General features: G+C 39.3%; 1 protein-coding gene across 4 annotated transcripts in view; it reads left to right on the top strand.

Moving 5' to 3' along the window:
* sdk1b (sidekick cell adhesion molecule 1b) overlaps positions 1-27694 on the top strand; it is a 620017-nt gene that overhangs the window by 481886 nt on the left and 110437 nt on the right. For all 4 annotated transcript variants that reach the window (XM_057843728.1, XM_057843727.1, XM_057843730.1 and 1 more), the window contains 4 exons: positions 4647-4762; positions 18729-18924; positions 23463-23561; positions 26770-26961. In XM_057843728.1, coding sequence (XP_057699711.1) covers positions 4647-4762; positions 18729-18924; positions 23463-23561; positions 26770-26961 — 603 coding nt within the window. The remainder of the gene's footprint in view (positions 1-4646; positions 4763-18728; positions 18925-23462; positions 23562-26769; positions 26962-27694) is intronic.

Genomic DNA, 27694 nt, shown 5'->3' with positions numbered 1-27694 from the left:
ATACCCCAAGCGACTTGCAGCTGTAATTGGAGCAAAAGGTGGCGCTACAAAGTATTAACGCAAGGGGGCCGAATAATATTGCACGCCCCACTTTTCAGTTTTTTATTTGTTAAAAAAGTTTAAATTATCCCAAAATTTTGTTCCACTTCATGATTGTGTCCCACTTGTTGTTGATTCTTGACAAAAAATTTAAATTTTATATTTTTATGTTTGAAGCCTGAAATGTGGCAAAAGTTGCAAGGTTCAAGGGGGCCGAATACTTTTGCAAGGCACTGTATATATCCGTCTTGTGTCTTATCTTTCCATTCCAACAATAATTTACAGAAAAATGTGGCATATTTTATAAATGGTTTAATTGCGATTAATTACGATTAATTAATTTTTAAGCTGTGATTAACTCGATTAAAATTTTTAATCGTTTGACAGCCCTAATGATATGATATTATATTATATTATATTATATTATATTATATTATATTATATTATATTATATTATATTATATTATATTATATTATTATTTTTATTTATTTACTTTTGTTCCGTGAAGAATCCAGAAAGGGGCATTTGATTGTGGCTTTCTGAAAAACAATAAATTTTTACATTTATGCAATCGTCACACTTTTTCTGTTACAAACTGACCCTGGCCCCTCATCAGAGAAGGGAAAAGTTATGTGGCCCTCACAGGAAAAAGTTTGGGGACCCCTGATATAGAGCATACCTAATAAGGTGGCTGGTGAGTGTAGAAGGCTCAGGGGTCCCACTTTAAGTATAGTGTAGTAAGTTTATCTGATTTGGGTTATCAGAGACATTTGGCAGAAGGGCTCATTTACGAACCTTATGGCGTTACATCAATATTTCTTATCATCATGAAAGAACACTGTTAATTGTATCAATCAAAGCTACTAGAAGATATTCTTTTCACAGCAAAAACCTTGAATTGTTTGTCAAACTTTGACCCCGTACTTCACCCATATTTGATTATACAAAATAGTGCTTTGTGATTTGTTATTGGATACCTGCTTCCTATTGGAGCTCAATTAAGTGGCTTCCCTCATCAGAGTGCGTCAAACCATGGAAAGGGCTAGCTCCCTGTTCATTTTCGGCCATGCATGAGTGGCACACACGACACACTACATCGTGTTGTGATGTATTATTGTGTTGATCACCTTAACCGAGTGTCCATGGGAAAACAGTTTAGAATTTCTTTATAATTGACGATACTGTCACAAAATCAAATGGCATAGGCCATCTCCAGACTGCCACCAAATGTTCGCATTTTGCGACTAAAATTGGAGCCAGTGCGAGTACTTTTTTCCATCTACTTGCACATGCACAACCAGTGACATTGCAGGCTTCTTTTTGTTTTGTTTTGTTTGTTTTTTATTGCTGACAAACTCCTTCACGGTAAAATACACTAGTTGACAGTAATGTAACAAGCTAGTTTGCCAAGGGAAAATACAACAAAAGAAAAAGAAGGTGGGCCATGTGTCAAGCGGCCGCCGCTTGGCCAGCGACGGGGTCGGCCCGTCCCGACATGATTCCGAGCGAACTGGAGTATATAAAAATACATAAGGGAAAATAAAACCACGAAAGGGAACAGCGTAGCACCCCAAGTCACACAGGCGTACACAGTAACTGTCAAATTGTCGCCACTTCCAGGAGAGCGAGACTCACAAAACGGGCGGCCGGAGAGGCTCCACCTACCTTTCTCGGCCACTGTGACACACACGTCCCCTTGGTCGTGACCACGCTCTCCCTCCCGTGTGATGCATTCAAATGCGCTCACGAAAGAAACAATGCTCACAAAACAGACTCTGACAAGCTGGCAAGAGAACATAGAATATGCAGTACAGTGTGTATATACAGTATATACAGTATATACATACACACACACACAATGTATGCCTCTCATGTAATCATATTTTAAAATATACCGAATGTTTGGCTCTCTTGGTCAAAAAGGTTCCCGACCTCTGACTTAAACCCATGAGTACCATTAGATTCTGATTTTTTTTTAACTTATTTTTCATTTATATTTAATTTTTGGTCATGAATGGGACCCTACGTATCCATGTTACAGCTCGGTCTCCCTATAAAAATATTCCCATGTTAACCTAATTTCTCAGCAGTACACTTGTTGATGTTAAAACTGATAGAGAGTAAAATACAGATTCATAAGTCCCCTGAATCTTGAAGTTTGGGGCCACTGTGGTCCTAGTAAAACAAATGTTAGTTTGGAGCCGTGGCATAGGCAAAGAAAAAAAAGCTTTTCACACATCTGGATACCTTCTTCCTGATGGCGCTCACTTGGAAGTGGTTTGTCAAAGTATGAGCCCTGGAATTTGCCTAAAAGAACATATAAATGCTTAAAATAACTTTTCCAACATTCTTACCAATGCTTTGTCCACATTCAGTGTCAAATATAGCAGTATATAACAGAAATGAACAAATTAAAAATATGGTTCCGTAATAATAAATAATCATTAATTTTAAGGAAGATCAAAATAATATTATTTAGGAGCTGTAGTTCATGAAATTAGGTTTTTGGGGGTAATGATTGATGAAAAACTTGACTGGAAACAACATCAAATAAATACAGGGCAAAATCTCACAAAACGTTGCAATATTAAATAAAGAGGCTATTAGATTGCAAATCTCTCCACATGCTATACGATTCCCTAGTCTCTCCTTATTTGGAATACTGTGCTGAGGTTTGTGGCAATAATTACAAAACTTCTTTATATTCAGTAAATGTACTGCAGAAAAGGGCATTATGGATCGATCATTCACAAAACTGGTTATCAGAATCACACAAAGAAATTATTTTTTTAAAGTCAACATTCTCAAAATGCTCAAGTTTCCTGATATCGTACAATACCAAGCAGCACAAATAATGTTCAAAGCTAGAAAAAAATGATTACCTCAGAATATTCAGCAGTTGTTTACGAAATATAAAAATTGTTACAATTTACGGGGATATTGGGACTTCAAAGAACCCAGATTTCGGACAACAAAAAATGTTTTTGCTTATCATTGTGTGGGGTGAGACAACTGAAGAAATTTAATGTGGATTTAAATGAATACAGAAATGGGGCAATTTAAGAAACTGTATAAAGGTATGTGTTTAGAAAAATATAAGGATGAGGGAGATGTAGATAATACCTAGGTGTGTTGTGACAATTGTGACACATACTTTTATATGGGATATTCAGGTTATTTTTATTTTTTTATTTTTTTCCGGGTTTGATTTATGGACTATGCTTTTGCGACATTTGTGTATAGGTAACATGTAGAGTTATATGGTGGGATTGTACAAGTATATGTGTTAAATAAGAATTCTGTTTAAATGTATGGACGGAAACTGATAAGTCAGAATTTAAGGAAAAGGCGTGGGAGTAAATACGTTTTTATTCTTCTCACTCCTTTTCGAACACTCATATTTTGTTTTCTTTTTCCCATATTTGATTATTGTGACTGTATTGAATATTCGAAATAAACATGTTCAAACAAACAAATTTAAAAGTTTTACCGTTTAAAAGCATTACTATCTGTCCAGAATAACAGCAACTGATTTGCGCTCATTTGGGCAACTCACTAAAAGGAATTTGTCAAGCTACTAGCCTTGGAATGTGTGTGTCTTTTTTGCACCGGTGTGATGTTGGCATTTTTTTTCACAGACCAGCAATGTGTGGCAGAAAATTACAGTAAATATATACGTAAATACTACGACAGGGCTCAAAATGAACATTAAATACAGTGTCTGAATCAACCTTTTTTATCTGCGGCCTCTCCTAAAACTTGACGGCAAATATTCTTGGTCGCAGGCATAATGAGTTCTTCTCTGATCGTGAAAGGTTTCTTAGCTTTTGCAATACGGTTTGCCAGTTTGTTTGCTAGCTTTTAGACACATATTATGCAGAATGGACTTGTTTTTAGGCTCCTCTTCTGGCTCAGCGGGTGGTCTTTTCCCCGTAAAAAAGTTGTTCAGAGACGTCGCCGCCCGTAGCACACAGTCAACAGCAGCTATAGTTAGTGTTTACACTGACTGACACTGGGCTGCTATAGGTGTGCAAACACCTCAGTAATGGCGGTTAATCAATAGAGGGCGAGCTACCCAAATCTCTACTCGGATTAGTCAATAGTCAGTCGACAGGCATATTGATGTGTCCAGAGGGCACAGGACAGATTGCGGTCGTTAACAAATTATTTATTATTTATTTACGGACCCGTATCGGTCCCCGGCCCGGTGGTTGGGGATCACTGATATGCAGTATGACCTCTCCTCTAATGAGCTGCTATTGGTCTTCATCAGCCATGCTGTTTTACATTACTCCTACTTAATTTGATTTTTTTCCATTACAATGCTATGCAAAATAGATGAATGCAGGATTACAGTGGGATTCTACATGAGAAGTCACTCAATTTTGCAATGACGTTTATCTTTTTGTCAATCCTATTGGTTCCATGTATGGTAAAGTTGTCGTATAACTGCATTAGAATGTATTGTATTTTGCAAGAACAAATGATTGATTTTAGTCACCTACATACAAATATACAGTGTGTAATGTATTTCATATTCAACCCTGTCTCCTTGGTGAACCAACACAACTAAATATAGTGTGTGAATGTGTGTCTTTGTCTTTAGTTCCCACTGCGCCTCCACAAGAAGTGGAAGTGTTGGCTATCAACTCCACTACTATCCGCTTCACATGGAACTCACCACCTCAGCAGTTCATTAACGGCATCAACCAGGGATATAAGGTAAACACAGAGACAAGGTAGAAATGCAAATAGAAAATACATTTCAAAAAGTTAAATCAGTGGTTCTTAACTGGGATTAGATCGAACCCCAGGGGTTAGGTGAGTAAGCCTCAGGGGTTCGGTGACGGTTAAGAAACACAGAGCCCTATTTTGTACGCTGACTAAATCTAGGCAAAGTGGCGTTTTAGACCAGGTTCGGACTGGTTTGCCCTCAATTTACAGGCTTTATTCCATTTCTTTCAACTGCTAGCCCTCTATCAAATGGGAGGACAAATCAGTTTGCTCAGTGGAAGGTTGACTGGCACTTAGTATGAGGAAGTATAACAGACCTACAGACAACATGAACTGCGTAGATAATTAAAAAACAAACAAACATTTGCTTCATTTTACGCCATGAAAATATTATGTGATGCAAGGATGCGACAAAATGAGAATGTAGACATGAAAACAAAAAAAGGAACAGCGTGAAATGAGTTTCATTTTCCAATGTGAAAATCAACAGCAAAAGGCTCAATTATTTGTCGTTAATTTGAAAAGAAAAAAAAGGCCTTTATTATGAAATTCCGAAGGGTTCAGTGAATCCACCTCTGAAACTCGTGGGGTTCAGTACCTTTAGCAAAGTTAAGAACCACTGAGTTCAATAACATACCTGATAAAATTACAGTTTTGAAAGCGTAATCATGACGTCTAACTCTCATGCCAAAAACAGACATTGTATTAAAAAGGCAAGACTGTAGCAGTAATATTTTAATAATAATGAGGTCACAAGTATAACCCATTGCCTCCCTTTGGGCCAGCATGTAATTATCCTGCTCATAATTTTGTAATATATTTATAATTTTATAGAAAGGTTATTTTCTCCATGTGGTGCCGTTTATGACAGCATGAATTCTTGAGGGGTTCCTTCTTTATACCCTTTTATAGTCACCTCCCTGCCCGACCCCAATGTAATGAAAAATTATTCTGTGGTTGAAATTTTGTCAGGGAGAAGTTTGCCTGTTTTTACCGCAATGCTTTCATAGGGGTGTATTCATTTCTGCTTCATGAGCTTTACAAATTTGTTAAAACAGTTTTTTTTTTTTTTTTTTTTTTTTTTTTACAAGTGCGAACTAACTAATATCGCTGTAAACCACTAGCCCACTTTTGATGAGATGGGATGATTTTGCAGTGAGGTTTGCCGTTCAAAATGTCAAACGTTTTCTGAAACATCAATTGGAGTGTACTCAGTTATGACTGGCACTGTACATTACATGATATAATTTCTTGACTATTTAGTATGACTACCCCTCCCCAAAAAAATCACTCTTTCAAACTACCTATTTTTTGTTGTTTTTGTTGTTAAATGCTTCAATACGCGAATGAAAAAAAAAAAGCCTGCTACAATCGATGAAAATCGCAACTGTAAAAGAAAGAAAAAATGTTGAATTTTACAATTTACAGTATGTATATGGCATGTATACTAACACATATATATATGGCGTGTATACTAACATACATACATACATATATATATATATATATATATATATATATATATATATATATATATATATATATATGTATGTATATATTGTGATGTTGTAGTTGAAGTAGTATCACTACTCTGTACTCAATAAAAAACATACTTTACTTTATAGGATTTCTAACCTATGCTTTTTCCCCATATTTTTATGATTTTACAAAAAAACCCTGAAAATTCAAAACATGATGACCACAAGTTCATGTTTCGCAACCCAATTAAGGATATTAGAAAAAAAAAAAATCTCATACACTTTCACACACGCATTCACACAGCTTGCAAAAAAAATGAACTATATAGAAGATATATAGATATATATGTATATAGAAGACATAATTACATTCCCAGATTTTTTTAGAGTGTTGATACAATGTACGTATGTATATAATTCCCATAAAATTATTTTGTTTTCCTTTAGCGATGTAAGTCAGTCTTTCCATTGCTATGCCTTCCGAAAGTTCCTTAATTCACTGTCGTAACGAAGGAGGTTCCATGTTCTTCCAATTCAAAGCGATCACTCTTCGTGCATGTAGTAATCCAAAGTTCTGCTTTTGGTTATCTGTGGCCTATACTACGAACGGAGTTCAACCTCCCCAGAAGTAACCCAGGGTACCAGCGGGAAACAGGGGTTGAAAAACCTGGTTACCTAGTTTGGGGTCAATCGCTGCTTCGACGCTGATTATGAGGTTGATTTGTTGAATCTGTGTTAACCTAATCAGAGTTAATAGGCGTTCGCGTAAAAAGGGGCAGATACCGCAGTCAAACACAACTTTTGACGAAGGCACGGGCACCTTATTTCACAGACGAGGAATGCGTGATAATTATGCAGAGTTATGAAGGATTTAAATCCACCCTCGCCATGAAATCCAACACCGCTTCAGCGAGTAGAGCGCGACTGGTCTATTGGCAGCGAATTACAGATCGTGTGAATGCGTCAATATGCCAGTTTACTTATGTCCATGAAAAGAGATAAAGCCTCCTGTCAGAACAATAAAATAGGATTTGGTACGTTAACTATAAGAAATAATTTATTGTACGTGCATCACCACATGAAGCAGGATGATTGTATGTTTAGTCCTCTTGACTGTATGAGTATGTATGTCCTTTGAACATCTTCAGGGTAGAGGTTAGATCGGGCCTAAAAAAATCCAGCCCGACCCGGCCCGAGCCCGTTCAATTAATTTGATTTGCAGGCCCAAGCCCGAAAACCCCCCAAAATTTTATGTTATATTTGTGAGGACTCAGGAGAAGGAGGAAATGTGGGGATGCGATGCATGGTTGCGTTTTGTGTGATCACATTTTTGACGATGCCTGTGCATAATGATAACAACTTAAAGCCCGTCTTTTGCAACGAATTCTCACGGTTAAGAATGTAAGATGCACATTCAATAAACATTTATATATTTTATATTTGTGTGTCTGTTCTATCAGTGGATTTGATATTTATTTTAATCTCAGTTCTCTCAATGTTTAAATAGTCTACATATTTTTATGATCGTTATAAATGCATTTACACAACAAATTAATAATGCTGGAAAAGTTCGTTAAATATATTTCTCGTATGAGACCATTCACCGAAGCCAACACAGGTTTCTGTATAGCATCTTCAACAATCAATTTGAAGCCTTTCATATCACACGGCGTACAGTGTTCTTATTCAGATAGTCAGTACAGTGGTACCTCTACATACGAAGTTAACTCGTTCCAAGACCTTGTTTGTAAGTCGAAATGGTCGTATGTCGATCAGGATTTCCCCATAAGAATACATTATAATTCCATTAATTCGTTCCACAGCCTGAAAACCTACACTAAATCTGTTAAAAATGCCAGGTTGTTTGCATGTTTGGATCCCCCCTGGTGGCGAATTGCATATTTTGGCCTCCAAAGAGCTAAGACCTACGTTCTCATAGAAAGAAAATAAAAAGGCAACGCGTTGATGAAAAGAAAGTTTTGGTCTGATTAATTCGGGACGGGCATCATTATTGTTCTAACTGGACTATCTGTAAAGGTATCCATTCTTCTAGTCACACCAGCCCAGCGCTATTTTACAAAATCCTTAATCCTTAATTGCTGTTACTATTGCAAAAAGCAATTACAAAGAGCAAAGCAAATACATTATGAATAAAAATCGGAATAATAATATGATAATACGTAATAATAATAATACCTGTAATAATGTAACAAATCGGGTTCTAATGTGGCGGATGTATTTTGCATGGTGTACCTGAACGCACCGCGTAGCTGACGGCAGAGTGAGCGAGTGCAGTTGGCTCTTTTCACGTATGTTGTTGCTATCAGTTCAATTGGCGTGTTGTGTTGCACAAGATCTGAAAAAAAATGATTAAAAAACCATACGAAGCAGACGATCTTTTTGGCAATGGTACCAGAATAATAATTGTCACCTTAACTTATAAAGACTGGTGAACAGAGGTTGGAGGTATTGTCAAACAGGTCACGGACAGTGCACCCCACGCTCATATTTTTCTATCATTCCGTCTTAATTTCTATGGTAAGCCTCACCTTTTTTTCTTTTTTCACCACCTGCTTTAACATTCTTGGAACCCATGTTGATTTCCCTCACAAGAAAATCTGCCGTGCATCAGTCTTGCGGGAAAACAATGAAATTGCGACGCTGTCATGAATCGTCGTATTTCGCTATTTCAAGCATTTCGTCGGATGCAGAAACAAATGGCATGTCAAATTTTACATCAGATGTCGAAAAGATCGTGTGTCGAAGCGATCGTATGTTGAGGTACCACTGTATTACCGATGGAATACATACTAGTATATTGTCCGCTGGTGAAATAGCGCAAGAACAGGCACACATTCTGCTCGATTGTGAGCGCCTGACTTCGGCGGGTCACATTAGAGACGTCCGCCTCGATCAGCTAGCACAGGTAACAAATTCCCTCAGCTGAAAATCTATATCTTTCTTGGAGAACATCGTCCGGGTACGCCAGCGGATTCTGGTGGTCTCTAAATACTCGTGCCCTCCGAAGAGAGCCCCTCACAATCCGCGTGCCAATGTCGTACGGGTCGTCCAGGTACGCTTTCATTGTCAAGAGGACACGTCCACGGAGGAGTGCTGTTTAAATAGATCGTGGTTAATCGGAAACCAGGAGTTAAGCAAGATCGAACTCTGAGACGACCAGGTTTGACGTGTAGCGTGTGTTGCCATGGCAATATTCTCCAGTTTCAACATATCCACCTTTCATAGTCCCGGTGGGCCGGGAAGTTATGTTGCACGTGATGAAGTTACCCTGATAAGCCAGAAAACTGGCTTCGTAGTACAGGCCACTGAACACTCGCAACATAAACAAAAACACTGTGATGAGATATTTCAGTTTGCAATTAGTCTCCAAAATAACTTGCAAGTTGAGGGGACTTTCTGAAATATATTTGGTTTTCCATGATATTGTAATTCCTGAAAGCGTACCTGTCTACTTGCATGCACAGCTTCCCCCACGGAATGAATGATGACAGTAGATGTACCACAGACTTTTACATTCACTTGTCTTCATCTAACTTCTCAATTTGTTCTGCTCTTTTACCCATCCGTCTGTCGGGTTTGTAAATCTTCTCCGTTCGATAATATATCCATCATGTGGACAGCAAGACAATATTTGCCGTCGTGAAGTTAATCTCCATTTAATGCAGCTGGTCATTTTTATCTGCTTGCAACACTGCTTGAAATATGTATGACTTGAATTATTTTATAACTATTTGATGAAAAGAAAAAGGTTTTTGAAGCTGGCCCACAGTTCTGATTCAGAGGTTAGGTTTTAAAGCCAGATTCCATTGTGTAGTCTGCATGTTCTCCCTGTGCTTGTGTGTGTTTTTTTCCTCCGGATACTACAACTCCCTCCCACATTCTCAAACATGATTGATTGATTGATTGATTGATTGATTGATTGATTGATTGATTGATTGATTGATTGATTGATTGATTGATTGATTGATTGATTGATCGATTGATTGACAAAAGTGTGAAGGTAATTGTGAAAGTTTGTTTATTTTTGTGTGCCTTGGGATTAGCTGGCTAACTATGTGTGACCAATCTTGCCTCAGAAAATGGATGGATTGAACAGATGTATTAACTTATTCTGGGTATTTCTTGATTATAAGAGCTCGTCTGTTGTGTTGAATTATTGCATTTGGAATTGCAGCAAAGATTTCAAATTAAATGTGAACTTTAAAGGAAAAGACAAGAGCTAGTATATATAACAATGTAAAATATGATTGCTCAAAGAATCCAAATAAGCAAAAGCACACATTATTTGGAACTACCATAACAGAGAAAACAATGTTTAAACTTAAACTGCCTGTGACAGGATAAAAAAAAAGTCTTAAATAGCATTATTATGTGAATTAAAATCATATTTTGAGAATATTCGACTATGTACAACAATTTGGCAAAGCGCATATTATTCTTTTAATCTGCTGTTTCTCATTATAGCGCTCTAGCGTCCCCAGATTACGTCGGCAGGGTCAAGATTTCAGCTAATTTAGAATTCACACAAAACTCCCCCGACTCATGTCACACACTGCGGCGAGGGTGACAGCCTTCACCGATCTGCCTATCCCCCGGCGGTGAGCAAGTTTCGGCTCTTCGTTCCCCTACTGCAGGCAGGAGTGCTCGTTGCTGGGGAAGCAGGAGGAAAATGACCACAAAGTGGCTGTTCCAATCTTTTTTGCCTTGTGAAAACGAAAAGTCACACAAAACTACCCCAACTCATGTCACACACGGCGGCGAGGGTGACAGCCTTTACCAGTCGGCCAGCTTCTGGCGGCAAGCAAGTTACGGCTCGTCATTCTGCTGCGCCCCGGCGGGCAGGCAGTGCTCATCGCCGGGGAGAGAAGGGGAAACGCCGAAAATGTAAACAAAACAGGAGGAGTATTATCACCCTCAAAATGCAAGCCACCACCTTATTAAAACATTTTCCATAATCCCAGTATTTGACATAATATAAAACACGAAGCTTACTCACTTCCTTGTCCATCCAGTGGTTCCTCGGTTGTCAGACTTGTTTTGGCCATCGCGGTGAACATGGATCTTTTGGAAATCCAAAAAAGCATCACACCACACTCCCTGGTGTAGCAACAAAAACCTGCAGCGCATTGGGCTGGCATGACGCAAAAAATAAAAAAATTAATCCGCAAAATCAGTTGCCTCCGCATTCCTTCTGCATGCTATACATTAATGGCTGTCTTGTGAAGATAATCTCTACCGCTGACGTCACATTCGCCTTCCTCCTCAACCCGAGACTGGAGCCGGAAGTCACTCATTTTCATGGCACAGGATACAAAAAAATTTAATAAATATATTGATCGCTTCCACACACATCGAAGCAGTCAATTTCATTCAGGATCATAAAATACTGCGTGTAATATGAAATAAACATGCTTTTTGGTGTCACAGTCACTTTAAAATTGCTTACGAGAGCAGCCTTGTGCGACATATGTAATGTCAGTCACGCTACACACGTACAACACATAAATGCTGATACACATGAACCAGGTAACACTAAAAAAATAAGCAAAGACTCTTTATAGTTTCTGTACCTGTGAAATTTTGTCCTTGTCTTTCTCCATTCTTTGTTTGGGACTCAGGCAAAGCAGACTTCACTTCCTGGAGCCATTAAAGCTTGTTTCTCCAGGAAAATTACAGTGGGTAGCCAATACATGAGATGTAGGTGGCACAATCTGAAATACTCGCATTTGATTGGCTAAACTCTTATTGGCATTTTTGACAAAGGCTATTTTGCCTGCCTCCTGGAAATGTTTTCTTTCTTACTTTCTCTGAGATGCACTTCCTCAAAACCTTGTGTTGCACTTTAAAAGCAGGCAGTTAAAGTCAGGAAAGACAAGGTAGGGATGACAGACCAGGCTACATGTTTGAGCATAATAAAAAAGTATTTAAATTTATTATGTTGGCAATTTCTCTCTGTTGGACACATTTTAGACTGTGCGAGACCATCTGTTGTGGAGTCAACTATGATGTGCATGTTTTCATTTGTCCCTAATACAAACAAAATTGGAATGCTTGTGGATCTTAGGCTTTCAAATGTGAACTGAGCCTGTTAAAAATGGCAACACTGTGATTTCTGTTGAACACATTACCTGCTTATGACCAGCACTCAGTGAATTGAACTCTCCTCCACGTTTCTAGTTCAGATCAACATGTGACTAGCAACAGCAGGAATGATCCATATTGGCACCTTGTTTAAACAAAAAGGGAAAATGGGGAGACTAAAATCAGATGCTCTGGGTGCCAAATCAGCACTCTCTAACTGTGCCCAAAACTGTACTTTGCTGATAATAAACGACAATAGAAGGCCTTATCTCATCACAGCAGGCTGCAGTGCTGCACCCTGAGGCAAGGAAAAAAATGGCCATGAGAACGTACCGGATGTCACCGGCGTTCTTCCCAAATAGAGGTTACTGTTACATTTAATGTGTCGATTGGGGGTCTTGCCGTTGGGGTGAAAATAAGACTGCTGGCTTTCGGTGTAAAGTGTTTCTCATGATTTCTTCATTTGGTAAACAGCCTGCAATGCTTTTCTGTTCCAAGCGTGTTATGGTTGTCATGCCAATTGTATCGAATTGATTTTTCCTTAATGGTCTCTTTTAAAAAGTGTAATACAGTTTCAAATAGATTGCAGTTTGGAGAGAAGAAAAAAACTATAATGTCAGTCATGGTAAGTTGAGTTGCATCCACAACAGAACTCTAAAGCAGTACTCTGGTCATACAGTATTGAGAGAGCTTCTTATGTTCTATTTTAAATACAATTTACTATCCAAACATTTTTATATCACTTTTTGAAGGGTCATGGGTGAGCTGCAGCCTTTCCCCCCTAAAATTTGAATGATGAGCACCCACTCCACCTGAGAAAAGTGAAGAAAGAAAATGGGCAACAGCCACGGAACATGGAGAAGACTCTCACACTTACTTAACTAACTGGGATCGCTCCCTATACCACATACTTTAAAATGTGTGACATTCATTTATTCATATTTTTATCTTCTGTGCCACTTATCCAGGGGTGAAAGTGGGCCAGGAACGCAGTTCCGGTATAAGATTCAGGGACAGAACGCAGTTCCGGTATAAGATTCAGGGCCGGAGTGCTGTTCCGTTACACAGTGCTTTGATTCCGAAAATATGACAGCAACTGTCAAAACGCTATGTAAAGAAAAAAAAAAAAATGCTAAGCTGCCACACATGCATTGCAGCTCCAAGAAGAAAACAATCTACCAACATCAGATTTACATACACAAGTGTTAACAACAAGCATAATAAAGTGCTTGTGTAGCGTAATCCGTTTCCACCAATATATTTTTTTTAATTTTATTCCACGGACGGCATGGAGGTTTCCCCAGCTGCTGCAGTTATCCGAGTCGGACAATGTGCAAATGCACGCAGCAATGCAAAACGCCTGGACTCATCTATCCATTCAATTGGCTGACATACTGACGTGATCAGCAGAGATAGTTAGCTCTGATTAGTTCAAATGTGCATGTTTTCTGGAACAGCAAAAAAAAAAAAAGTTTGATGAATTGATGCGACAAAAAAGGGCAATGCAACAGAAAATGGATCAAATCTTTAAGAGCAAGGAAAGAGTTGACGAGACGTATTTATCATATTTAGTTTTATTTGCTCTGATGGGGAGGTTCAGAACATCTTAGCTGTCAATGTGCACTTTGGACTTATATATGTTCATTTATGTTAGGCTACTTATTCGCTTCCTTATGATTTAAAAAAAGTCAATGTTTGCGCGATCTTCAAAATATATTACATTTCACTCTGCATAATATAAGTCATTTGTGCTTATTTTGCTGAATGTATGTTACTTATATCTTTATTAGGTATTTTTAAAAAGTGTAAATGTTTACATTAACTTCAATTTTAATATATATCCTATGTTCTTAAGTAGTTAAAATTGAGATTTGGTATTTAGTATGTGAGGAAATGAGGAAAATTAAAATTAGGAGAAGGAGGTCGGGGTTTTTGCTGTTTTTGTTAACTTTTATTTTGCAAATCATTGAAAAAATACAATTTTGAATGAAAATCTGTTTTTGTATGCGTTATAGAAATAGCTGTGCTAAAGCAGTTTTCTTTGTATTTCAGTTGTTTAAGAAGTTTGACCCCCCCCCATCCCCACCCCCACCCCCAAAAAAAGGAAAAAAAATAATAAATGAATAAATAACATTTCTGGCTCTGTGGCGACCTTCACATCTGGGAGTTCCGGCAAGCAATTCTAGCCACTTTCACCCCTGCACTTATCCTTACAAGGGTTGCGGAGGTGCTGGTTCCTAACCTATTTAACTATGGGCAGTAGGAGGGGTACACCCTGAGTTGGTTGCCAGGGGAATCACAGCTCTTTTGTGTTGTTGTTTTTTTTGTCATATTCTTATACCTGCAAATATTATCATTCTTCCCTTCCATTTAATTCTCTGGGCACTGAATCAGTTGCAAGTGGGCTATTTTGGTTGTCTTAGAAGACATTGCACTTCTTATCTGAACAGGTGCCATCAATTTATGCAACATAGCTTGGGTTAGGACAGCACCAACCTATGTTTTAGTATGAAAATTCAGCTATATATGCTCCTAGTTGTAGGCACAACCCAATATCACGAATGCCATCATTCTCTTGGAATCCAAGTGACGAGGCACGTGCCGGTATGAGATTCTGATATGATAACCTTAAGCCAAAGTATCATGGCTTCACGGTACCACGGTATTGCAGTTACAGCTCTAAAATGTATTACTTTGAGATATCTGGGTTTGAAAAGAAAAGCAAAAACTTTTTTCCATTGAATAGGATTTTTATTTTTCAAAACATATTAGCAAATTGGAAGCTAAGTATAATGTTAAGTTAAAACTGAAATATTCTAAATAAAATTAAAATAAATGCTGTCCTTTAAATTAGCGTAAACTCACAGCCACAGCTCAACATTATTACCATCAGAACAAAAATAATGAATTTTCATACAAAGCACGTGTGTATGACTCGTATCATTTTTTTCATTTTACACACACATTCTTTCTCAACACAGACAGTTGCCAGAGAGAAAAAAAAAACATGTTTTACCACCGCTAGACACACTAAACACACTAGTTATCTCTCATCGCTGGTGGGAAACGTTTATGACAGTGTTTACAAACCTTTAATTTTGTATAAATGTGAAATCATACTGAAGGTATTGTCTCAAATATGAGCCACCCTCCGCAAACATGTTTTACATGTCAGTTGGCCCTCCTCCTCTAAGCCGCGGCCGCCTGTAACTTTTTTGTTGTCGAAGTATTTCCGTATCAGCAATTTAGCTTTCTTCCATGGGGGAAAAGTTCAGGAGTTTCACCTCCTCCAGCCATCGTGTAGCACAGCTGACTCACTGACACTGAACAACAACCGTTGGGGGAGGGTTGAGCCTTACAGCTGCAAGCGAGGGATTTCTCCATGTATTTTTGGGACATAAAAAAATAGCTAATACCTTAGGGACGGTATGACGGAAGATTTTTGCGCTTTTGAAACCTTTGACCTTTTCATACCGCGGTATACATTGAAACCGGTAATCGACACATGTCTACAAGTGACTGTATTTTAGATGCTTTTTACGTAAAGCAGGTGTGCGCAAACCGGTCCTAGTGGGCCGCAGTGGGTCCTGGTCTTTGTTCCAACCAATCCAGCACGAACAGTTTAAACCAGCGGTCTCAAACCGACTCCACAAAGGGCCGCAGTGGGTCCTGGTTTTTGTTCCAACAGATCCAGCACAAACAGTTCAACCAATGAGGTTTCTACTAACATAAGCAGCACCTGATTGCAATCAACTGATTACACTTGTAAGAAACCAGATTGGTGAAAAGGTATTTGTCTCGTTTGGTTGGAATGAAATCCAGTACCCCCTGCGGCCCTTTGAGGACCGGTTTGAGACCACTGGTTTAAACAATGAGGTTTCTGCAGAAACAAGAAGCACCTGACTGTAATTAAGTGATTGCACTTGTAAGACACCAGATTGGTCAAAAGGGAGAGACAGCGAGAACCAAAAGTGGTATTTGCCATGTGGCTTTTTTTTTGCAATGTGGCAAAATGGATTTCGCCATGTGGCATTTTTTTTTTTTGCCATGTGGCAAAGTTGATTTTGCCATATGGCAAAACTGATTTTGCCTTGTGGCATTTTTTTTGCCATGTAGCAAAATTGATTTGGACATGTGGCATTTTTTTTTTCTGGTATGTGGCAAAATGGATTTTGGTTTGTGGCATTGGCGGGGGGCTATTGGCATTTTTAGGGGTATATGGCAGTTTTGCAGGCCATACACATCCATGCCATTGATGGCTATGCACGTCCAAATTTTCCTTTCATTTTAAAAGAAAAAAAAATGTGTGGCTGGGATTTTTGACCATACACTTTACATTAGAGCAAATGACACCCAAGTCAGGCTATGCCATTGAAGGCTATGCACGTCCAAATTTTCCATTCATATTAAATGGCAGAAAAACATGTGTGGCTGCCATATACCCTAAAAAAGGCCACATAGCCCCCCCCCCCCCCCCCCCCCCCAAAAAAATGCGACAAACCAAAATCCATTTTGACACATGGCAAAAAAAAAATGCCACATGGCAAAAAAAAAAAAAAAACACCACATGGCAAAATCCATTTTGCCACATGGCAAAAAAAAATGCCACCTGGCAAATACCACTTTTGGTTCTCGGCCCTGCTGAAAGTGTTCTCTTGATAGGTTGGAACGAAAACCCGCACCAATTGCGAAATTGGAAAAGTTTGCGCACCACTGACAGAAAGTGTAGTCAGAGGCGGTCCTGGCCTAAATGGTGCCATGGGCGAACAGAGGCTTTTGTTAGTTTGTGTGCCCTTCGAGAGGACGAGACGAGCGGGGTGATGCTAGCGGAGAATTATTCATGCTTTCCTCAAAATGTTGTTCCTGTTGGAGTCAAAATCACTTGGTTTCTTTTCTTGTCATGGTTTGTGGATGGATAGGTGGTGTTGAAATACAGCTTAAGTTTATAGAAGGTCTTACCACCTTCATGTAGATGGCCTCTTTCACCCCTCATTCAAACCGTTGGTCTGCTCTGTGGAGATTTTTATTCTCAGTGACTGCTTCTTCTCATTCAGGTAAAGGTATAAGACTAAGTGTGTGTGCCTGCTCAGTGGTTGTTTGGTTTCATTTGATTGTATTCCTGTTTTATATATTTAAATGTTATTTGTTTGTAAAAAACTAACAACAAATAGTGGTGTTTTATATGTGAATATGGCCAGAGTGCCTAAATTAAATAATTACATTTCCAATTCATTTCAGCAGGAAATATCGAGTTAAAATATGAGTAAATAGAGTTACGACCTTAGTCTCTGAATAAGTACAACTCATACTGTAAGCCAAGGTACCACTGTGTTCATTATGTGTCATACTTTCAGCCATTAAAAAGGAGATGATCAATTGACGTTTTAGATTAAAGCTGTCGACACGCTGGTGGCTGTGGACACGGTAGCTTATAATTAATAATTTGCCTTTCAAAGAGACTCCTTAAAGAAAGCCATGCTGCATTAAGATTAAGATGGAATCTAATGGAGTGCTGTGTATCCTGGAGGGAGCTTGCAAGGAACCCCCGCCAATTATTCATAGCACACGCTAGTTTTGCCTTATCAACACAGTTTGTTCATGTAATCGTTGATCGTTTACACCTGCAAAGTGTAATTAAGATATCTCAACACTCTGTGAACACAATGCATCACACCTCAGAAACGATTACTCACCTCTTTGATTTGCTCTACCGCTGGCAGTACAACGACAAATGTAAATGTGCTGCCGGCAGCAATATGGGATTAATGCATCATTTAGATTTCCATTAGAATGCTATTTTAATACATGGTAGGGATCGACCAGCCCGCTAATTCACTGTTAGTGGGCGGGCAGGTAGACAGAGATGCGATTCGACAGGTGGAGTTCCCAGGCCTGAAATTTCATAAAGAAAATCTAGGAAAGACTGAGATCCTTGTCACAATATATCCAGCACCATATAATCATTGTCATAAAAGAGTATGATAGCGTGTGTGATTACCACACTTAATATGGAAATTACAGAGGGAAACTGGTCTATGTCTATTTTTTTTCCATTCATGCATAATATAAATAGGTGTATTATAATTATTATTAGGCTATATTTATTTCAATGATCAGGTTGAGACAATATAGGTGGTGTGGTTGGTTATGTTAAGTTCTCCCAAAACTTTAAATAGTCCTTTGATTTTACAGTGAGCATGAATAAATTTAGCCGTTTGTGCCCTGTTGAACATAAGCACTGTTATAAAAAAAAAAAAAAGGGGGGATGAATGGATGGATTTACTGACAACCTCAGAAATGGCTAGAAATGTTGAGACACTGACGGCAGTATAGATGAACTTTGAATATTAACCTTTTCACTTTCCCTGTTGTAGCTGCTAGTCTGGCCAGAACAGGCTCCTGAGGATGTCACCGTGGTAACCATCACCCCAGACTATCCCAGCTCGCGCCACACGGGCCTGGTGAGCGGACTGAAGAAATTCACCTGGTACTTCAGCTCAATACTGTGTTTCACAACACCTGGAGACGGACCACGCAGCCCTCCTAAACTGCTCCAAACACATGAAGACAGTGAGTGTACACACTTAGTAACATCCAATAGTGGGAATTAAGTCCCAGTTCGTTCAAAAAAAACCCAACAACAACAACAACAAAAAAACAGATTGAATACTAGCATGAAGAAATAATAAGCAAGTCGGTTTGTCTTTTTTTGCCAAAGTGTCAGTAAATGTCATTCACCAATTCAATGCTCTTCTTGACATTGACATCTTCAGCACAGCACAATAAAAATAGGTTTGTTTAACAGAAAACACAACCACCTCAAAAATATAAATATATACTGTATATCCGTAGACATGCAAATTCACCAATAATAAACCGCAAATATTTGACTTGGGTATTGAAACCCTTTAGCAATTTGGTACCGGTTCCGAAGCAACTGATGGTAACCAGACCGATTGAAAACACATTTCAGTGCTTTATTTCAGTGCCTGAGCATACATGTCCTCTGATCGTTTACCTACATTGTTCGTGCTAATTTGTGCTTTGTGAGATTGTTGTCTGTTGGGTTGTGTAGTGTTTACTTTGTAATTTGAATCACATACACCCCTTTCCCACTGAAACTAGTGGGTAAACGTGCATTTTTTCCAAGCTGATGCAACCCACTAGCAATTGGGATTTGGCACCTTGCCCATTGACAAAAAAAAAAGCTGTGTCTCTTTTTTTTTTTTTCACCCGTCTAACCTCCACCCCTCCTCAGCCGTGCGTAAGCTTACGTGACGTCACCACGCTAAGATGCGCTTCGAAAAGTGCGCCCAAATTCATTCAGTTCAAGGAAGTAAACAATGCAGGGCAACATGGAAGCTTCCTTTCCATTTGTGTTCTCTGTTTTCATGCTTTTTACTGCCCTCAAAATGGTCGAAATGCAGCAAAGAATCAACACTCTGCTTGTGCTGAGGCAACGTAGGCGACGTGAATTTTGGTTTGATCGACGTATACACATCGACGTAACTACGGTTGTGGGGCGTGTTAAATGGGAGGCGACTAGCACGTTTTTATGACGCATCACGTAAGAGCCTACGTCACCACGTAGATTAGGGTGTTGACTGTTGACCCGGGGTTTTGCTTTCACGCTGCATGGATCAGAGCTGAGGTGATTTTAACGCGGGTTGCTTGGCGGGTTGATTGACACGGGTCGAAGCGGGTCGCTGCACCTTTCCCACTGCCACCAAAAGCCAATTGTTAGTGGGTTGACATGGGTTTTATTGGCCAGTGGGAAAGGGGTAATAGTGTATTGTCTTCATTGTACGTAGCCATTGAAAATACATTTACAGTTAAATGGCAGTAATGTTGCACTCAATCTTAAGTACATTTTCACATTACATTACATTCCAAGTTGTGCTCAGTTCTTCAAAATAACACTTTGCATTTTGCATTTGTTTGACATTCATCATTTCATAGCAACTTTTTTTTGTTTAACCCCAACCTCCAGCTCCTTAATTTTATTTTCCTCTCATTTCCTCACATATAAATGCAAAACCTCAATTTTAGTTACTTAATTAGATATAATGTGTAGTACATTAAAATTGAAGATAATGTAAACATTGACTAAATATATACTGTATATTAGACGACATGTATGTCTCCTCCACAAGGCTATTTTTGTTTGTCTTTAGGTACAAGACATCTGTGTGAAGTTACGTGCCATTCGGTACACAATTACTGTCCGCGCCCTCCATAATGGTTTTTCCCTATCACTATCCCACAATAATAGTAATAATAAAATTTGTAAAATTTTCAATCAAAAAATAAACTAATAGCTCGCCATTGTTGACGTCGCCGAGAGGTGACGTCACATCGGGCTCCCTGCCGTTCTTCTACAGTGTCTTTAACTACATAAGGTAGTGATTGAAATACACCACAAGGTGTCAATGGCAAGTTTTAAATTAATTAAAGATCTAGCCAAGGCAAAGTCTGAGTAAATTTTATGTGTATTTTGCATAGCTATTTTGATTGGGAATGCCAGTTCTCTTTGCATTGAGCGCTTATTAGGAATATTATTTTTGTTGTGTTTTCAATAAATGATACTTAACTTTTTCACCCAAATGCATGATGGGAAGTTGGGCAACCATGACTGTCAGTGGTCGCTGCAAATGGTATACAGTATGTTCTGCTTTGTGTTCAATTAGGCGTGTTAAGAAAAAGAACTTCTCCTGCTCCGCCAAAATGCATGATGGGAAGTTGGGCAACCATGACTGTCATTAGTGGCTGCAATTGGTATACAATATGTTCTCCATTATGTTCAATTAACCGTGTGAAGAAAAAGATCATCTCTTTCTCCGCCCAAATGCATGATGGGAAGTTGGGCAACCAAGACTGTTAGTAGTGGCTGCCAAAGCTTAAGCCAATAAAAAGTGCGGTCCAAAGAACGCCTGTGTCCACTCACATTTCTCTGCCTTTTCGCTCTCAATGTGCTAAAACGGTGTCATTGTAAACTGTTTGAGGCAACGCATGAACGAGTCATATTCCGTGTATGCGTTAATTGCGTCAAATGTTTTAACGTGATTAATTTTTAAAAATTAATTACCGAACCGTTAACGTGATAAAATTGACAGCCCTGATTTTTTTTTTCATAGCAACTGTAGGTACCATATGTTTGTGTTGTTTCAGTTTTACAGAGTAAATTCTCCTAACCCCAGGGTTGAAAGTGAACTGGAACGCGATTCCAGTAAAAGATTTGGAGCTGGAACAAGGCGGAACGGTGCTTTGATCCCGAAATTATGTCAGCAGCTGTCAAAAAAAAAACATGTTTAAAAAAAAACTGCCAGGCTTCCACACACGCGTCTCATCTCCAAGAAGAAAATAGTCTACCAACGCCAGATTTACATACTACAATGGAGTATTAGGGCCAAATTAAGGAGGGGAAAAAAACAATGACTACAAGATTAAAGTCTTACTATTCCTACGAGAAAAAAGTCGGACTATTACGTAGGGGCAATGTAGCTGTAAACTGCTACTCGCTTTACGTACATGTACCGTAGCTTGGAGCTACGATAAAACATTAGTATAAATCCTTCCATTATTTGTAATTCGATTTAGATGAGGCAAAATGTTAAGGATATCATTATTTATAAAACCGATTCTAAAACACAACATGCTTTCAAATGTGTTGAATTTACCAGAAGTACGTAGCTGCTAATTCCCCCCCCTACCCCCCAAAATAAATAAATTAATTAATAATAAACTATAAAAACAATTCTGGCTCATTGGCGAATTTTATGTCACGGAGTTCCGGCAGAAATTGTAGCCCCTTTCACACCTGCCTAACCTTAATCCCGAATGAAGGCAAGAGCAAAAACTATTCAGTAATTTTCAAATATGTACTCTAATTAGTATTGCAATTGACACTGTAAATTAAAGGACTCTGTTTTTTTTGTGTTTTTTTTTACCAACCAATTTAACCATTTAACCACCGTAATTGAACCAAATTAAAAACTAACATTAAAAAAAAAAAGTTACTGCGCATTTCAATATAGATGCAACAGAATGAAATGCATCACATGACACATGGTTGTTAAAACGTGTCAACATTTTTTCCATGTGCATTGCTTAGAAACATTTGATTGGATTTCAGTTGCAAGTGTGCACGCAACAGATTAAACTTCAAAAGTCGAGGTGCCAATCCATATATATACGTACATTTCAGGCATGCAATGATTTATAGCCAATTGGTCAGTGGATAAACACAATGGCCACCACTTGGCATCGCAAATAGCGACACACACGGGTGCACTGTCAAGTAAACACAATAGCCGACGGCGAACGAGCAAGCCATTATGGCAGAGCAGCAATTATTGAGTGGTAGAGTGCTATGAGAAGCCATGTGCAGATACGCACATACTGTATGCATAGACCCACACAATCACACACACACACATATGCACATAAATGCTGATGGCCATTGATCGGGTGCTGGGTGTGTTGCAGTGTTAACGGTGGGTGTAATTCTTACTTGATGATGCCTGTATGCGTGTGGGTGTGTGTGTGTTATTGAATGCCTCAGCTGAATAGCTTAATCGCTCTGCTGGGACAGGGGCTTAGAGAACCATAGATGAGATGAGAAATGGCAGGCACGCCTGGACACGCGCCTGCGTATGTGGGGGTTTGTGGGTGGGGGGGTTATTGGTTGGCAGCTATTCTTTGTGTTTTGTGCCTATCACTACCCAAATGTTCTTTGACTTCACATTGTGCCATATTTATAAGGTGTAATACAAAAACACTTTGTCAAAGATGGCCCCCTCCTTTATTATACAGTTCATCCCCAAATGTTTGATGCCCTGCCATGAATTCCTCCTCCTTCTAAATTATGTGAGATTTTTCCTAATATTAATAATACTATATTACCTACTTAGTAACATTACATATGAGTTAGACGACAGTGGCGCTCTTTTTTCACCACACTCAAAAAGCAACATATTTTACGAAGCAGGAAATCACCATCTTAATACACCGCAGTAACTTGAAAAACTCTGATTCCGGGGCGCTATTATTAAGATAAAGCAGGACTGTATTCTGTCCAATACCTCCTTGTTATGTGTATGTATTTACAGCCCCTGGACCTGTCCGTCATTTGAGTTTCACCAAAATCTTGGACACGTCCGTGCAAGTCAGTTGGGCAGAGCCTGAAGAAAAGAATGGCATTGTTACTGGTAAGTAAACTGATACTAATCATTCTGCACCTTTATGGCGGGGACCATTAGTGTGCTCTGAGACATAATCAGTTGCACAAAAGAAAATAATGTAATCCATGTTAATTCAAAAGGTCTTAGAGTATTTGATAATTTTATATTTGATCCTTTTGACATTTATTCAGCCAAATAAGAGTTTCCCTTCTAACTAAAAGAGCTCAGATTTTATATGAGTAAGTTGAATAGATAAGGACAAGATCCTTTTACCAGTCATATACTTTTGAGAACATTTTTTTGGGTGAAGTGTCGTGTGGTGTACTAAATTGTGTGCCTTCGCTCAAAAGTAGGGAAGCACTGATGTGACACATACCTTTCTCATAACCCAGGGGTCGGCAGCCCAAAATTTTGAAAGAGTCATATTGGACCCAAAAAACAAAAATGTCTGGAGCCGCAAAAAATTGCAAGCCTTAAAGTGCTTGTGACAGCAGAAAAAAATCTTAGATAGCATTATTTTGTGGACTAGAATCATATTTTGAGACGATTCGACTATATACAACATCTTGGCAAAGCGCAGATGACGAGAAATTAGTTTTTTAATCTGCCGTTTAGACCTGCCTGTCAGTATAGCGCTCTAGCGTCCCCAGCAGGATGATGGTGTCGGCAGGGTCATGATTTCATCTGATTTAGAATTCAGCCCATGGGGGGGGGATTCATAATGAGGAAAATACGACAGAGAGGAACAAAATGTCATGAATGTTTCAGTCTTTCTACTCCAATTTTTTTTTACAGAATATTGTTTTTATCTAAGTATTTTTCCCAAATTGCTAAATAAATGGTATGGTCATGACTCATGACAAATAACAGTCTTGTGCTAAATGGAATATGAAATATTAAAAATGCATTTATTCAATACGACTGGGCAGAATTACTGCATAATGGTCAAAACTGGCAACTTCGTCCTCTGCCGAACGGTATTTTATGCCACTGGAGTTGAGTCCAACTTTTGTCATTGCCCTGCCCTGGCTTCAGACACAGAGGAAAGAGCGCCGTTCTGCTGCGGCCACAGCAGTGCTCGAAGCCGGGAATGAACGCCGGTGTCTCGGTGGACAAACTGGCTGACGTTGTTGCTCGTGCCCAAGCCGAGGAAAACGCATTCTCAACGGGCACGCAAATATGACCGAGCGGACTGGATCGGCCAGCCAAAACGGCTGACGTTGGAGCGGGGTGATGCCCGTAGCCAAGCCGAGAAAAGGGCATTCTTGGCGGGCACGCCTATATTGGCCGGTGACCATGGTGTGGGACAAGCCGCTGGTCGTCAGCCGTGTGGCCTTCTCGGTGGACAGGGATTATTTTCTCTGTTCATCCATAAAATGCAAGCCACTTCCTTATTAAAACGTGTGCCATGATCCCAGTATTTGAAATAATATAAAACACGTACTGTAGCTTATTTCCCTCAACCATCTTTTTCCATTTTCCAACATTTTTGAAAATGCTCCAAAGAGCCACTAAAGCAGCGCTAAAGAGCCGCATGTGGCTCTCAAAGCTCGGGTTGCCGACCCCCGTCATAACCCAATGCCGGGTTGGAAGGGATGTCATATCTATGAAACCCCAATTCTGCTGTACTAGTAAAACACGTACACTCTCTGTGGTGTACTTCATTTGCTGTTTGGGACCTAGCGCCCAAGGCCTCTGATTGTGTGCAACCGATTCATCACCCGGTCAATCTAATCTCTAATCTTCACACCGCGTATCTTGTCTTCTCACATTATCTCCAACATGGCTTCAGTCGCGTGTCACAGAGCCTGCGTGGTGAAGCGCGAATGTGCGCTCACACACACATGCAGTTCTCTGTTTGAAAACCATCGAAAGATGATTTAATTTTTTTAACTCTTAAATGTTCATGGACCATATGGTTTTCTGTGGTAGGAATGGTGTGACATGCATATGTGCCTTTCTTTAGGTTGCCGATGGTCACACTGCAGGTCCATTCCCTTTTTGGGGGCCCCAAATATGACATTTAACTGTAAACAGTAAAATATATTTTTTTCCTGATCCTTTATATGTGGATATGTATCCGAAGCTCGTGCTTTATAGATGCTCACGTTGCGCTCATCTAACCAAAATGCACCAAATTGCTCCCAACATTTCAGTATGGCAAAACAACCAAATGCGAAAGGCAATGGCAGACTATGGAACAGAAAAAAATCAATGGCGACACATACTCAGTATATAACCCATGTTATAATTTAACTTTCTGAGTTAAGATTATGTCAGGTGTCTCCTTTTTGTCTGTTGTTGAGAATTCTCTTCCTGAATGTGACAGAAACGTAACGCAATCGCTCAGCAGAGAGATCCAGCTAGAGGAAATGCATTTTTTTTACTCCACGATAAGATGTGGCAGTATTAAACAATACAACACCAGAGTTATCGGCTATTGATATCAGCCCTAAAAATCTTATTAGCTCACTTGTATGGCATCCATTGCCTACCCAGCTATCACCTGCGAAGGGAAAAATTACTACTACTTTCTACAGGCTGAAATGGTGAAACACACATACATTCCTATCTTTATTGACCAGTATTTTTACCAAACGTACATGATGTTCAAATGGATAAATACACACCTAACTTTATCTCTCAGTGTGGATCATGTTTTGTAAACTTCTTTTTATGGGCCACAACATCCCTTCGGCAGGAATGGTGCAACAAACAAACATACTCTAGCTGTCATAATCCCCTAGCACTGGCCGTGCTTTGCAACTTCTTTGCTGGAATGATGGAGAAATTCCATTTGCACTTCCAGTCACCCTTTCCTTCACCGGACACTAGTAAGAACACTGTAATGACACAAGGTTGTGGTGGCACTTCTGTATCTGTCTTAGTTGCACAGCAGAGTGTGAGAGGGCTTATTCAATCAGGTTCACCTCACACATTATTCTTTTATCCTCTACCTGCTTTTCATCCTGCGCCCTGTGAACAGAGGGATTCACGAGGGACCGCATATTCTCCTCTGGGCTTCACACAAACACAGCAACATGCTTTTCCTACACATTTGATATCAGCGTGTGATGCATGACTGTAAAGATGTGACCGGACAGAGACAGATTTAGACTTTAGTTACACCTCTGTGCAGTCTAGCATTTTTTTCCCTTTGCCCCATTCGCATGCCAATATGTGAACTCATGTGTAAGGTCAAGTGTCCCTTTTAATCTCCGCATGCATCCTTCAGGGTACATGCTGTGGTGGGAGGTGTCTGGCGTGCAATCCAGACGTGAGGAGCGAGCCCTGTCCAATTCCACCTTGCAATACCAGCTAACGGGCCTCACCTCCACCACTACGTACATTCTGAAGGTGGCCGCCCTCACTGCTGCCGGACGGGGCGTTGTCACATCGTCCAACATCTCCACGGGCGTTCCCCCAGGTACCACAAAACATATTGAATACTGGCATGAATAAAGTATATATGGATAAATGTCTTCAAGTTCTTAGATGGGTCAGTTATGGTTAATAGTGACATCTTAGAGTGTGACTGTATGGAGAGAGGAGAAAAAAAAAAAAAAACATTTTCTGAAGTTTTCAAAATAGTTAATTGCAAAAGTTTAAACACTTATTGGTAAAAAACAGTACCCATAATTGTGCTTAAAGGTGTTTGAAACCTTTTTTCTTAAATATACTTTTTTATAAATTATATGAAAATCAAATTATATTTAACTAACTGGGGAAAATTGGCTGTAATAAAAAAAAAAATAGAACAGTGATCCCTCGCTACTTCGCGCTTCAAAGTTTGCGGTGTCGGTCCATCACGGATTTTGTTTTTCAATCAAAAAAATAAATTAATACAGATGAGCTGTCCCTATCCGATCACATAGTCTCACTCTCCCTCCTGCTCCTTTTCTTTGTCAGGCAGTGCACTGGATTTGCTTATTAAAGTTAACAATGATTGACAGTCGTTAAGGTTTGATCTTGCCAGAGATCCGAAACATCAAAGTGCCACATGCATTAATCACTAGGATTGGTCCGATCATTTTTTTTTGCTCCCGATCCGATCCCGATCGTTTTAGTTTGAGTATCTGCCGATCCCAATATTTCCCGATCCGATTGCTTTTTTTTTTTTGCTCCCGATTCAATTCCAATCATTCCCGATAATTTTTCTT

This window comes from Corythoichthys intestinalis, chromosome 8 (genome assembly GCF_030265065.1).
Source record: "Corythoichthys intestinalis isolate RoL2023-P3 chromosome 8, ASM3026506v1, whole genome shotgun sequence".
Lineage (NCBI taxonomy): Eukaryota > Metazoa > Chordata > Actinopteri > Syngnathiformes > Syngnathidae > Corythoichthys > Corythoichthys intestinalis.
Note: the sequence above shows the minus strand (reverse complement) of the source record. Positions and strands in the feature narration are given on the sequence as shown.